We start from the raw sequence: 13,525 nt of genomic DNA on the forward strand, positions 1-13,525 counted from the left end.
GATTCACAGATACCAAGCCCAGAAAGGGCCACCATTACCATAACACAGGCTGCAGCATTGCTCCCACAGCAGGATTAAAAGATTTTGTAGAAGGATTCTAATTGCACATTAGAGACTCCAAGGGCAGGCAAGTTACCCACCTCCTCCAACGTTCAGTCACCCCCAGTGCTAGCCAACTGCATGCCACATCAAGGTGGAATTTGCCCACCTTGATCTTCCAGGCATTGGATCTTGTTACGCCATTAGCAGCAGAGCTGTAAAACCCCTCTCCTAATCTGAGACCCTGTCCACCTGTCGGTACCTAGGCACTCACTGTGAGCAAGTCACCCCTCGGTGCTCCCTTCTGTGGAATGAAGAGATTGAGTTTAAGCCTCAAATCACAAGGCTTGTTTTCCAGCCCTGGCTCATTTCTGTCCCCTTTGAACTCCTCCATTATGTCCACACCTTTTTTGATGTGTGGACACCAGAACTTGGCAGTGTTCTAACAGCTGTCTTACCAATGCCAGACAAGCAATTATGAAGGTCTGGAAGGACAATTAAGTTACACACTAACAAGAGGATTAAGCAAGCCTGGACCATTCATGACAAACGTTCATCTAACCAGTTCTTAAATGGAAAAACAAAACAAACCATTGCTTCCCTACTTGTAACTGATATTCGTCTCTGTATTTGTCCTTTGTCACACTTTTATAGTGAGATCACGTTGAGAGAGATACTAACACACACCATGTCATCGAGTCACTACTTTCCCTAAAACAGTGTTCTATACGTATAACCTGAATTCTTGATTCAGAAAGGTATTACTTACATTTGGCTATATTAAAATCCATTGCTGGATTGTGATCATTTTAAATATTTAGATCACTAACAGTACCCTGTTCTCATAAATTACCGCCCCAGTCTTTATCAAAGACTTTGAATCGTCACCTAGAAAGTTTATAGAAAAACAAACATCAAATTAATTTGATTTTTTGTTGTGCTTACAAGAGTGGCTGAAAGAGGTAACAGTGTTGACATTACAGTTTTCTGTACAGCACCTGACTGTGCACTGCATGATACTTTGATTAAACTAGAATATAAAATGAACACAGCCCACACTATATAGATCAAAAACTGGCTAACAGATGACTCAGTGTAACTAAACCTCATCCAGGAGGAACCATTCTCCAGAAGGTGCACCTTTAGGGAGGTTCCACAGGGATCAGTTTTTGGCCCTACATTATTTAGCAGTATTTACGTTTTCTATCAGGTCATTGGTAAGTTGTCATGGATAAAGTTTGCAGATAACAATAACAGAGGGTGGTAAATAAAGAGGACAGCATGGTCTGGGATCATTTAATAAGCCGCATGCAAGCGTACAATGTGGGTTTTTAATATGGCTAAACATATATGCCCACATGTAAAAATAAAGAACGTAGGTCTTACTTATACAGTGGGGGATTATTCTGCATGATCTGGTGACTAAAGATGTGGGGGTCATAGCAGATAAACTGCAGACCATAAACTCCAGGTGGATTGTGGCCAGAAGGGCTAACCCTTGGCTGCATAAACAGGGAAATCTTGATTAGGAGCAGAGAAGTTATTTCACTTCTATTTGACATTGGTGGGACTGCAGCTGGAATTGTGTCCAGTTCTGGACTCTGCAGTTCAAGGAAGACGTTAACTTGGAAAGAGTTCAAAAAAGAGCCACAAGACGATTAGAAAGTCTCCCTTGTAGCAAAAGGCTCAAGGAGCTGAAACAATTCCTCTCAAAGAGGTCAAAGGGGTGTCTGGAGCACAGCAGATAAATATCTACCTCAAGAAATACTATTTAATCACGGGCTCTTTGATCTAAGAGAGGAAAGTAATGCTCCAACACCTGGAAGTTGAAGCTAAAGAAATTCAGACTAGAAATAAGGCTCACAGTTTTAACTGTGAAAGTAACTAACCCTTGGAACAATTTACCCAGTGTCATGGTGGAGTCTCCATACCTGACAGGTTTTAAAGTGGAGAGACTGGATGTTCTTCTAAAAGCTCCTGCTCCAGGAAATACTGAGGAAGTTCCCTGGCCTGTTTACACAGGAAGTCAGACTAGATCACTGCAGTCCCTTCTGGCCTTTGAATCAAGAAACTGCTGATAAAAATACCGTTCACCACCAGGCAAAACTGATCCCTGTGGGGCCCTGACCATTGACCTCCTACATTCAGAGACGCCTTGAAGTGACTGAGCTGTAAGAGGGTTGCACCCTGGGCTAGCCAAAAGGGCAAAAGCCACTTGCTTTCATTCCTGTTACCACAACACCCTGGGACTGGGGGCAAGCGTTAGGCCAGTTACCGTCATCTTCTCATTCTTCTTCCTGGCTCCTGACATCCGGAACAGCAGCTGCTGCACATAGGCCATCATTTCTGTGTGGGATGGGATGTCAAGGAGCCAAAGCCCAGAGAAACAGCAGCCCTTGTTACTCCTCAGCACCCATAGTGAACAGAGGAGGAAACAGAACTCCACATACCTACTCACCCTCCTAGGGAAAGTGATTTAGCACCTTCCTCCGCCACATTTGGAAATAACGATACATACGTCCTTCTTCTGTAGAGGACATCTGACAAGAGCTAGCGGCCAAATTGGAGGACACTGTGCGTTGGGTGCTGCAATCTACCCCAAGAAGAACTGATGTGCTGTGACCAATCCTCCAGTAAGCGTAAACAAACTTAGGCAACACAGGGTCTATGTCTACACTTACAAAAAACTTTGAAATGGCCCTACTAATGGCCAAATCAAAGCATACTAATGAGGTGCTTTTGGCTCTAGATGGCTGGCTGCTGTGTGGGTCCTGGGACACAAGCTGGGCAAGGGACTCTGTTCTTAGACCAACTTCTGTTAACTCTAACCCAGGCAGGCGTAGCAGTATTTCCCTTGCAGAGAAGGGCACATCACACCTTGGGACTGGACTGGCTGAACAGTCCACTTCAGCCCACAGATGCTCAGCTTGTGTTGGACAGAGGCTCGGTGTGCATGAACCTAGGGTACAGAGCCCCACTGCTTGGCTCCAGTTCAGTACAGGTCAGCAGGGTCTTAGCCCCCCCAGCCCCTTTGTTAGGGAGACCCTACCATTGTTCTCCTCCCTCATCAAGCTCCTCTCAAGGAGGTTGCTACACACCAGGGGTCTGCAACCTGTTGCTCCAGAACCACACATCTCTTTAAGGACTTTGTTATGGCACCTGATGCTATAATTGCAAAGTAAAAGAACTCTCCTAATTATTTCAATAAACTGTGCATGTCCCGCAGTAAACATGCATCACATTACAAATCAGGGTGGGTGCACTGGTTTTAAACTTGGGGTTACAGGAAGTACGGTTTGACATTATTTATTAAGGACCATCTGACACGGTGCATAGAGGCTCTTCGTTATTGAGTTTCACTGAATTAAAATAAATGGTGGTTCTTGCTATTTTGGTTGCCAACCCTTGGGTCTGGGCACCTCCACAGAGCTCACTGACTGAGGCTAAACGTGGTCTGTGCTGACATAGGCCTTCAGGGCTACCAATCCATTACAGATGTGTCTTTACCATACAGGGCCAAGGTTACGCACGGGGTAGCGGAGGTTCTGTGCCACTGCTCGGAAGGAACGGTTGCAGTCAGATCTCTAGGACAGCGTTTCCTAAAGCGTGGGACAGGTACCACTGGTGGTATGTGAAAGTATTTCAAGGGTTACGCACAGAAAATAAATGACTAATCTCAGAAGATAAGTACTGGGAGAGGGGGTACACCAAAGTCACAGAAGGGGTATGCAAATATTTTAAGTTTGGGAAACACCATTCTAGGAGAACAGAGATGGCTCTGACCAAACCCACACCCTGCACACAGACCTTTGAAGACCTCCGCCCCCCATGAAAGGCTTTCCCCAGGCCAGTGAAGCCTCCGTCAATGGGATCTCTTGTCAGATAAAATCTTGCCACCCCCATAACCAGTGACTTATAACATTTCCCCAGGTCATTAATTTCTCACTTCTGAATATGTTCGTGAAAAAGTCAGAATCTCATCCCCACAACAAAGCTTTTGTAGAAGGATACCATCCACATGCAATATCTGGACCCCCCAGGAGCGAGCATTGGCAAGGATACTACTGCCACTGCTGGAGTCCTGTATGAACAAGAAGAGAGATTCAGTGATGTGCTATTCCGTGTGGAGTGGTCATCTAAGTCTGACTGCTGCCACGACAAGCTACAATTACACTGTGAATCACTTCACCGGCCATTAACACTGATCTGTCTTGTCTCATCCTCAGGCAGCAGCAGGATGTTAGCAGATGTCATTTTGAGACCTTAGAGCTCGAAACCTGCCTCCACTGGTGGAAAAGGCTGCAATCCTACTACTCAGGCTAGAAAACTCTGCTCTTGATTGACCAGAGGTCAGTGAAAGCTAAGGCTATGTCTACACTTGACATAGAAGTCTACTGCAGATAAGCAATTTTAGTGATGCCAATTGCATAGCTAAAAATCGACATAGCTGCGGTCATCTTCCATGTCTGTCTATAGAGGGGAAGGTCCACGGGAGACTCTCTCCTGCTGACCTTCCTTATACCTTGCCTCTTGCAAGGAGCACAGGGGTCAACTTTGATCCTGAGAGCACCATTTTGTGCATGCACAAAACCAAACCCCGGAAGATCGACCCTGAGCAGGACAATCTGCCGCAGCAGTGTAGATGTAGCCTAAGATCATCGTGGTATAGGAGTGGCTACCTTGCTCTTTCAAGTCTACAGCAAGAGTTCTAGTCTCCAAAGATGGAATTTTTGAGTAGCCACTTCTACCCTTGTATCAGGGGTAGCCCTGTTAGTCTGTATCCACAAAAACAACGAGAAGTCCTGTGGCAGCTTATAGACTAACAGATTTATTGGGGTATAAGCTTTTGTGAGCAAACGCCCATGAAAGCTTATGCTCCAATAAATCTGTTCAGCCATGTCTATGCTGGCATAAATCTTCAAAAGAGCCATGCTAATGGCCATTTCAAAGGTTGCTAATGAGGCACTAAATTGAATATTCAGCGCCTCATTAGCACGCTTCCAGCCATGGCGCAGCTACACAGTGGTCCTTTTCAAAAGGACCCCACACATTTCGAAATCCCCTTATTCCCCTCAGCTGAAGGGAATAAGGGGATTTCAAAACGTGCAGGGTCCTTTCGAAAAGGACCACCGTGTAGCTGTGCCACAGCCATTCAAAAGCGGTGCTTTCAAAGTGCTGCGGCCAGAAGAGTGCTAATGCAGCACTGAATAGTCAATCCAGCACCTCAGTAATCTTCGAAATGGCCATTAGCATGGTTATTTTGAAGGTTTGTGCCAGTGTAGACACGGCCTTAGTCTGTAAAGTGCTACAGGACTTCTATCCTTGCAATTTGCAAAAGGTCAGCCATGGGCCTGCTCCTGCCCCAGAGGGAATCTGCGTCTTTGGGGACAGAGGATATTGACCAGTCTTAGGGCACACAGTGCAGGGCAAAGGAGAAATGTTCTCACCATGTTTCAGAGCTGTAAGTGTGACGTAGACAAGGGGTTGGCAACTTGCAGCTCCGGAGCTGCATGTGGCTCTTTAAGGAGTCAGTTGCGGCTCTGGACACCGTAATGAGACAAATGCAGAGGCTGCTTTGCAGTGTGAGCTGTGCATGCTGCCAGGGACCAGGCACAGGGAGCTCCCTTTCCCCCAGCCCAGACTCAGGGGCCGGGGGGGGTGAGGTGTAGGAGAAGGAGCAGAGAAAGGAGGATCAAGGGGCAGCACTTGGGGGCCCTAGTCTCAGGCAGTGCAAAGGCTCAGAGCCAGAGCTAGGATGGGAAACCAAGGGGGAGGGAGTAGTGGGAAAAACCAGCAGTCAGGGCAGGGGTGAGAGTGGGCTGTAGCAAGAGCCAAGTGCAGGCAGAGAAGGCCTGGGGCTGCAGCAGCTCCCCCTGCCAGGTTCTGGGTGACACACCCCTTCTCCCAGCACAGCTGGGTGGAGAAGCACATAGCTCGGGGGCTAGCGCTTGCAGCTGCCAGCTGTGGGGTAAATGCAGCCCCCCCACCACAGGCAGAGAGGAGAGCTCTAGAGCTGCTGCTGCAGCAGGAATGTGGCTACTTTTTCTGCTCCCACCTGACCCTCTCCTTCAGTAGCCCCACAATGATCTCTCACTCCCTCTCAACATCAGGGGAGGGGCAGCTGTGAGTGAATGTGAGCATGGGGGAAGTGGTCAGGCTATGGCCCTTTGGTGGCACATTACTTGTGGGGGAGGGCAGACTGCAGCCAGAGCATGCAGTGCTGGGGAACAGCCATGGCGGGGTGGGAGAAGGGAGGCAGTTTCATGGGAGGCAGCTGTAGGAGATCAGAAGCCTTTCAGCCTAAGCATCCCCCAACTTCCCAGTCAGGCTATGTATCAGAGTCCCTGTCACCCAGCACTTTAGTGTTCCCTAAACTATGCTCCAGATGCCATTGGATGCTCTCACAGGTCCGGTCTATACCTGCAAACTTCATGTTCACCTGGCTGTGTCACTCAGGGCTGAGGGATTTCATACCCTGTGTGGCACACCCAGGCCTACTGACCCTGACTGTAGTAACCCACTTACCCAAAGCAGGTCAATAGGCAATCTCCGTGGATGAAACCCCCCCCGCCTTCTGTTGATCTAGGAAGCAGCTATAGTGCAGTGCTGCCATGGTAATGCAGTCATACACAGTGGGTTAATACGCAACAGCAGCAGAACTACTTGTGACCGTCCAGGCCAAGGCCAGCTCTGGGAGGCAGCACATGGGAAAAGAAGAGACCCCCTAAGAGACTGAAAGGCTTTTAGGATGGCAGATTTGTAATGGTAATGGCCCACATGGCGTCTCAATAGTCCAAGTCTGCACTGTTACCCAAGCACAGGGCCGATGGCTGTTGTGCTCAGGAACACCCAGCACCTACCTGGGTAGAGAAGCCCATCGGGGTAGTGCTCACCTGGTTCCTCATGGCCTTCTGCAGCAGCTCCTTCCCCCTGCTGATCAAAGCCTGTGGAAGATACAGGCCAGGTAACGTTTAGACTAAAAGCTCTTGAGCAACCGGCCAGGTGGGGCCAGCACACTGCTGCCCAGAGCACTTTAACGCTCAGCGTCTTTAGGCACTATGTCCTTCACACTCCAAACATCACTCCCATCCAGACTGCTGACCTCTAGGGAGGCACAACAGGGTTTAAAGACAGCTTTCTTTCAGGCAGCAGCAGCAGAGTGGCATTTGAATTTTGAGGCTCTGTCCTACAGGACTGAAAGCTGGCTAGTGATGCCTGGAGTCCCCAGCCAGGCCAGGCCAGGCTTCAGCAGAATGGACAGAGACTGCAGTGCTGGTCAGGTTAACAGTGCAGCAGGAAAGCCTTGGGACTCTGGCTTGCATAGCAGACCTAGCAATTTGGCCTCCACATAGCAATGCCCAGCAGAGGCAGTGTTGCAGTAGGCTGCCCTTTCTGGTCTTATGGAAAGAGCAACATTGCTTCTAGCTGGGGGCAGAACCCAAGCCCTGGCTAGCATCCTGCCTGGTGCTGTTTTTTCTATTAACAGTTCAGGGTGTCCCTGATTGTTTTACAGGTTGGGAAGATGGGCATTATTGTGCAACTAAAACCCTTTCCCTTGACATGCCAGCTCCCCTCTCTGATGGCATAGCTGCTTCCCAGCCTACCCATCTCTTACCCCTGCTGCTTCCACTCTCTTCTCCCTCTGCCTCCTTTCCATTGTATTCTACCACTTTGGAGAGCATGCAGCATTCAGCTTAGATCCGCTGAGTCTGCTCCCTGCCCCACATAGGGGTTTGCTGACTGTGAGCTGAATTTGGAGGATGCTTTTCTTGCAAGTTGGAAGTTCAAGGTAAGGGACCTGGAGAACATCCTACCAGCTCCAGCTTCCTCCGCAAGACTTCTGAGCCAGGTCAGAGCTGGGGCCTGCACTAATTATATCTGGAGCAGAGGAGGGGCATCATTCCCATCCATGCCACCAGCCATATGGGAACAAGAGAAAGTTAAAACCAAGTTCATGCAAAAAACCAAACCCCTATTATCTTTGCTGAGCAGCAGAACTAATCAGCCAAATAATTTCTTCCAGAATTTAGGCTGGCACAGAGGAACATCTACATCCTCTCGCAGAGACAGGGAGGCCTGCCATGGTTCCAGTCTGTGGCCAACCTGAAGGGAAGTATCAGCTTCTATGCCAACTTGCCCAACAACGCAGCTGGGTAAATTCCTGTGGTATTTATCCATGCCCCACTGACTAGCAAGAGCCTGGGTGAGCTGGCTATGCTTAACATTTCCTGGTTTGATTGTGTTTGATTATAAAATGACGGACACGCTCTGTCTTACCACTGCGTGCTGTTGATGTTGCGCTGCGGAAACAGCTCAGCCAGTTTCTATAGGCACTTTGTAAAATGTTTGGAGATCAAAAGTGCTACAGAAATACAAGATTTGGCATCCTGAGCCACTGCTCAGGAGATAGGTCTTATTAATCAGAGTGTGAGCAGCACCAGGAACTGGGACAGATGAGTATTTGCAGTGGGGCAGAAACTCTTCTGTAGTCACTGCTTTCCGGCTCTGCTCCCCACCAGCCACTACCCCAAGGTTTATGCATGCCTAAGATACTCCACAGGCCTTATACTAGCGTTTCCCAAACTGTGGTCTGCAGCCTAGTGTGGGTCCTTGGGTGGGGGGGACAAACACAAAAAAAACCTGGTCCTTAGAAAATATACAAGTTATTACTATGTACTATTATTATTGTGAATAAATAACAGTGGAAATTTTATTCATTTTTTCTTGGTTTTTTTTAATATGTGCTTATATTTTTGGCTCACAAAAAAGGTACTGAAAAAACTGGGTCCCAATTATATAAAATTTGGGAAGCTTTGCCTTACACTATCTGCTGGCTTGTGGCGAGGCCCTGCATGGCTCCCTTTGGGTACAGCAGACGGCAGAGTCTGTGCCTTGGCATCCCCTGAAGCTGCGCTGTGCTTTTTCTCAGTCTGTCTCCCAGGTTCACTGTCCAGTTTGGCCTCTTTGCTGCTGGAAACCACATAACTGACTTCTTTACACAAGAAGCTTTCAACCACCTGGACCAAAGACAAAAACAGAGTCAGCTGCAGAGCAACACAGCAAGATTTTGAATACCTTGGTAATCAGTGAAGCAAAGAAACCACCATTTTCAGCTGCTTCGAGGCAAGAACAGTGCTACATGAGACTTTATACTGTAAACTCTCTTAACCGTCATTCTATCATCCAGAACACTCCAATAATTGGCATTTTAACTAGAAGTAAATTTTAGTAACTTTTTCCAGAAGTACAGTACAGTGATAATAAATAAAAATAAATACAGCAAACAGAATAAAGTTTATAGGGCATAATACTACTGTCATTGGTAAATACACGGCATAATTTTTTTGTTTCTTAATATCTAATCTTGTTTTCCTTTAATGTTATGCACTGCTAGGGATACCTTTCCATTACCCAGAATATTTGAATATCTGGCAACCGCCTGGCCCCGGGGGCTGCCAGATATGAAAAAGTTTACTGTATTTAAGTTATCAGAGGGGTAGTAGACAAAAAACAACTAGAAGTCCTGGGGCCATTCCACCTGATGAAGTAGGCCTATGCCCATGAAAGCTTATGGTCCAAAATATCTCTTAGCCTTTAAGGTGCCTCAGGACTTCTTGCTGGTTTTGTATTTAAGTTAGACATTCTTCCCCTTCCAGCTCCATCCCTTGCTGCCTTTCAACCTTAAGGCTTCCAGCCCAGTCGTGCAAGCGGAAATATACCACGCAGCGATTATAAGGGCCAGTGGAGTGAAGCGGAACACTTCAGAACCTGCCGACATGCGCCTCCCCGTCCCTTTGTACAGTGCGTGGATCGGCGCCATCCAGCCTCCAAACGACCTTCTCGAAAAATTGGTCCTCAGAGACTCTTGGAGTCACCGCCACAAACCTGGCTCAACGCCCGCGTCTCTGTCCACGCGCCGCCGATTAGCGACCGCCGAGGTGAGCCAGCCACGCCGAGCTACTCTGCCTCCCATCCTACGGCAACTTACCCAGCCGCGTAGCCGCCGCCTCGAGAGCTCCGCTCCCCGCAAGAGACCGGCACCCGGCGCGTCCAGGGCCGGAGCGCCAGCAGCGGCGTCGCCGGGGGCAGCCGAGCTCTCCGGCAAAGCCACCACGGGAGGGGCAGGCAAGTGGCACGTGATGCGCTGCCCCCCGCCGGGCCCCGGCTCGGGCACAGCCCCGAGGCCCGCGGGTGGGAGCACGAGCGGCGCGCGGCCCGAGCGCGCCTCCCCACGAGCACTTGGCCCGGGGGCGCGCCCCGCACTCACCCCGCCCAGCTGCCTGATCGTGGCCGCCAGCAGCCGCGCGCTCCTGCCGCTCGGCACATCCAGGTAGAAGGACTTGCCCAGGAAGGGCGGGGGCTTGTGCGGGCTCTCCGCGGCGTGGCAGCCCATCCGGCCGGCGCCGGGACCCAGGACCCGGGACCCGGCCCCGGGCTGGCGGGGGGTCCCAGCGGGCCGCTACGGCGCGGGCCGGGGCCAGCACTCGGCCGCAGCTGTCAGGGCCGGGCACGGCGCGAGCCCGAGACCCCCCGCCCCCGCCGCCGCCGCCAGTAACCGCCGCGGCCCGGCCGCCCCGCTCGCGCTCCGAAGCCCGCCCCCGGTCCGGTCCGGTCCGGTCGCCGCCCGCTCCCTCACAGCGCGGCGCCCGCCGCGGCTCCCGATTTAAATTTCCGCCCCGCCCCCTGCGCTACGGCGGCCGGGGAGGGACCCACCGCGCGAGGGCGGCCTGCAGCGGCGTGCGCGGAGCTGAGCCCCGCCCGCGCCGGTGCCCGACACTGCCCCTGCCGGGACGCCGGGCGCATGGCCGCCGCGTGGGGCACAGGGATGGTCCCTGGGGCGGAACCCGCGTGCCCGGCCAGGGGGCTCCGGTAGCCCCACGCCCAACAGCTTGCGGCGGCTCTGCTCGTCTCTGGCTTGCCCGGGGTCGGCTGCCGCGCTGCCGCCCGCGTGCCGGCGTAGCCACCCGGAGCAAGGCGGGGGGACCGGGACTCCCTGGCCGCAACCCTCGGCTCGGCCCCGCAGGCGGCTGGAAGGGGGGTCGAGGGGCAGGTTTTTGAACACTGGCGGGGGCAGCTGAATTGGCTCATACGATGGGCCCTGAAAACCAGATGTCCGGGATGTTCCGCGTGGCCAGAAAGCCCCCAGGGGCCTCTTGCTGGGGGTGGCCGCTTGGCCTGGCCTCAGCTTGGCTGGTGTGCGAAGAGTCCTTTGTCCGTGCAGGCTGGCGGCAGGGCGAGCCAGTGCTGCACCCCGAGGGTGGAATGCTGCGGGGCAATGACCGGGAAACTCTTGCCACAAACTCTTGGATGGAGGAGAAAACCAAAAAGCAGTCAAGTAGCACTTTAAAGACTAGCAAAATAGTTTATTATGTGAGCTTTCCTGGGACAGACCCACTTCTTCAGACCATAGTCAGACCATAGCCAGACCAGAACAGACTCAATATTTTAGACACAGAGAAGAACCAAAAACAGTAATGATCAAAGTGAGCAAATCAGAGAGGGGAGGGGTAGGTGGTGGGGAAAGGTCAAGAATTAGATTAAGCCAGGTATGCAGACGAGCCCCTATAGTGACTCAGAAAATTCCCATCCTGGTTCAAACCACCTGTTTATGTGCCGAATTTGAATGTAAAAGACAGCTTGGCTGTTTCTCTTTGAATAGCAGTGCGAAATTTTTTTTTCAGTAACGCATACTCTTAAGAAAAGCGGTCAAGTAGCACTTTAAAGACTAGCAAAATAGTTTATTAGGTGATACTCTTAAGTCATTAACAGAATGGCCCACTCCATTAAAATGCTGACTAACTGGTTTGTGGATCTGGAGTGTTTTGATGTCTGTTTTGTGCCCATTAACCCTTTGTCTGAGGGAGTTAGAAGTCTGTCCAGTATACAAAGCATCTGGGCATTTTTGGCACATATGATGTTAGTAGAGGAGCATGAGAAAGTGCCTGTGATTCTGTGAGTAACCTGGTTAGGTCCAGTGATGGTATTTCCAGAGAAGATATGTGGACAAAGCTGGCAGCGGGCTTTGTTGCAGGGAAAGGTTCCAGGACTGGTGTTCCTGGGGTATAGACTGTGGCTGTTGGTGAGGATCCTCATAAGGTTGGGAGGTTGTCTGTAGGAGAGAACAGGCCTGTCACCCAGGGCCTTCTGGAGTGTGGCATCCTGATTAAGGATAAATTGTAGGTCTTTAATTTGTTGCAGTGGTTTGAGTTGGGGGCTGTAGGTGACGACCAGTGGTGTTCTGTTCTTGGCTTTTTTGGGCCAATCTTGAAGTAGCTGGTCTCTGGGTATTAGTTTGGCCCTGTCGATTTGTTTTTTTATTTCTCCTGGTGGGTAATTCAGGTTTATGAATATTTGGTAAAGATCTTGTAGTTTTTGGTCTCTGTCAGTTGGATCAGAGCAAATGCGATTGTATCTAAGAGCTTGACTGTAAACAATGGATCTAGTTATGTGTACAGGATGGAAGCTAGAAGGGTGTAGGTAAGTATAGCGATCTAGGTTTTCGGTACAGTGTGGTACTGATCAGGCTATCCTTGATTAGTACTGTAGTGTCCAGGAAATGTATCTCTTGCGTGGAGTAATGGAGGCATAAGTTGATGGTGGGGTGTAGATTGTTAAAGTCTCTGTGGAATTCTTCTAGACTCTCTTGGATGGAGAGTTATACGTTGGAAGTACAGCTAGGGAGTGGGGCCTCACAATGCCTGAGTGCTATTCCTAGGGTGACCGTATTTCCCTATGCTGAATACAGGAAGAGGGTAGGGAGGCAGCTCTGCAGCTGCAGCTGCCAAGCAAGTGCAGCTCCTTGGCTGCCCCATGCCATGGGGTGCCGGAATGGGGCTGCCACCCCACAAGGGGAGCTCCCTGGTTGCAGGGGCGGTTGCCCTGAGAAAGCCTGGGCTCTGGGAACACTGCAGGGATGCTCCCTGACCCAAGCAGTGGCTGCTCTATGGGGGCTGCTGCCCTGCAGGGGAGGGAGAGAAAGTGTACTCCCTAGTTGTGGGGAGCAGCTGTGGCTCCCGGCTGGCTTACCCCCGCCAGGCACTGGGAATGGGGCTGTGGCCTCACTGAAGAGCTTCCCAGCTGCCCCACACCTCTGGGCAATGGGGCTGCCGCTCCGCAGCAGAGCTCCCTGGCTGTGTCAGCTCCTCAGCTGTGGAGGCAGCTGCCTTGCAGGGGGTGAAGACACTCACAGGGGGAGGGGGTGCCACACATGCTGTCCATCCAGCTCCTGCTGCAGCTGCACTGACTTGGGGAAAGAGCAGCTCAGCAGCGAGTGAATATGTGGGACAATTAGCTTTTTTGTTAAAAAATCATCATCATCAACACCACCATGGGCTCAGCATCTGTTGGTGACCTGTGCCTCCCTCACTATTTCTTTCCATCTTTCCCTGTCCAGGGCAGAGTGACTTAGTTTCCGTAGGTTAGTTCTGCACTACTGTATCATCCACCCATCCTCTGGGGGGTCTGTGTCTCCTATTCGAGCTGTACA

At 50.9% G+C, this 13,525-nt stretch overlaps 1 protein-coding gene across 2 annotated transcripts in view; it reads right to left on the reverse strand.

Annotated features, from left to right (window-relative positions):
- The window catches only part of DBF4B (DBF4B-CDC7 kinase regulatory subunit), a 28,323-nt gene extending 17,798 nt beyond the window's left edge, over positions 1–10,525 (reverse strand). The window contains exons 1-5 of one of the 2 annotated variants that reach the window (XM_074979007.1): positions 10,307–10,525; positions 8,862–9,056; positions 6,933–6,983; positions 4,051–4,120; positions 2,315–2,385 (exon numbers count right to left, since the gene is read on the reverse strand). In XM_074979007.1, the coding sequence (XP_074835108.1) occupies positions 2,315–2,385; positions 4,051–4,120; positions 6,933–6,983; positions 8,862–9,056; positions 10,307–10,432 (513 nt within the window). In that variant the 5' untranslated portion in view covers positions 10,433–10,525. Of the gene's footprint in view, positions 1–2,314; positions 2,386–4,050; positions 4,121–6,899; positions 6,984–8,861; positions 9,057–10,306 lie in introns of both variants that reach the window. The other variant, XM_074979005.1, reaches the window with a different exon arrangement.
- Between the last annotated feature and the right edge of the window lie 3,000 nt (positions 10,526–13,525).

Source organism: Carettochelys insculpta, chromosome 28, assembly GCF_033958435.1.
Source record: "Carettochelys insculpta isolate YL-2023 chromosome 28, ASM3395843v1, whole genome shotgun sequence".
Classification (NCBI taxonomy): Eukaryota; Metazoa; Chordata; order Testudines; family Carettochelyidae; genus Carettochelys; species Carettochelys insculpta.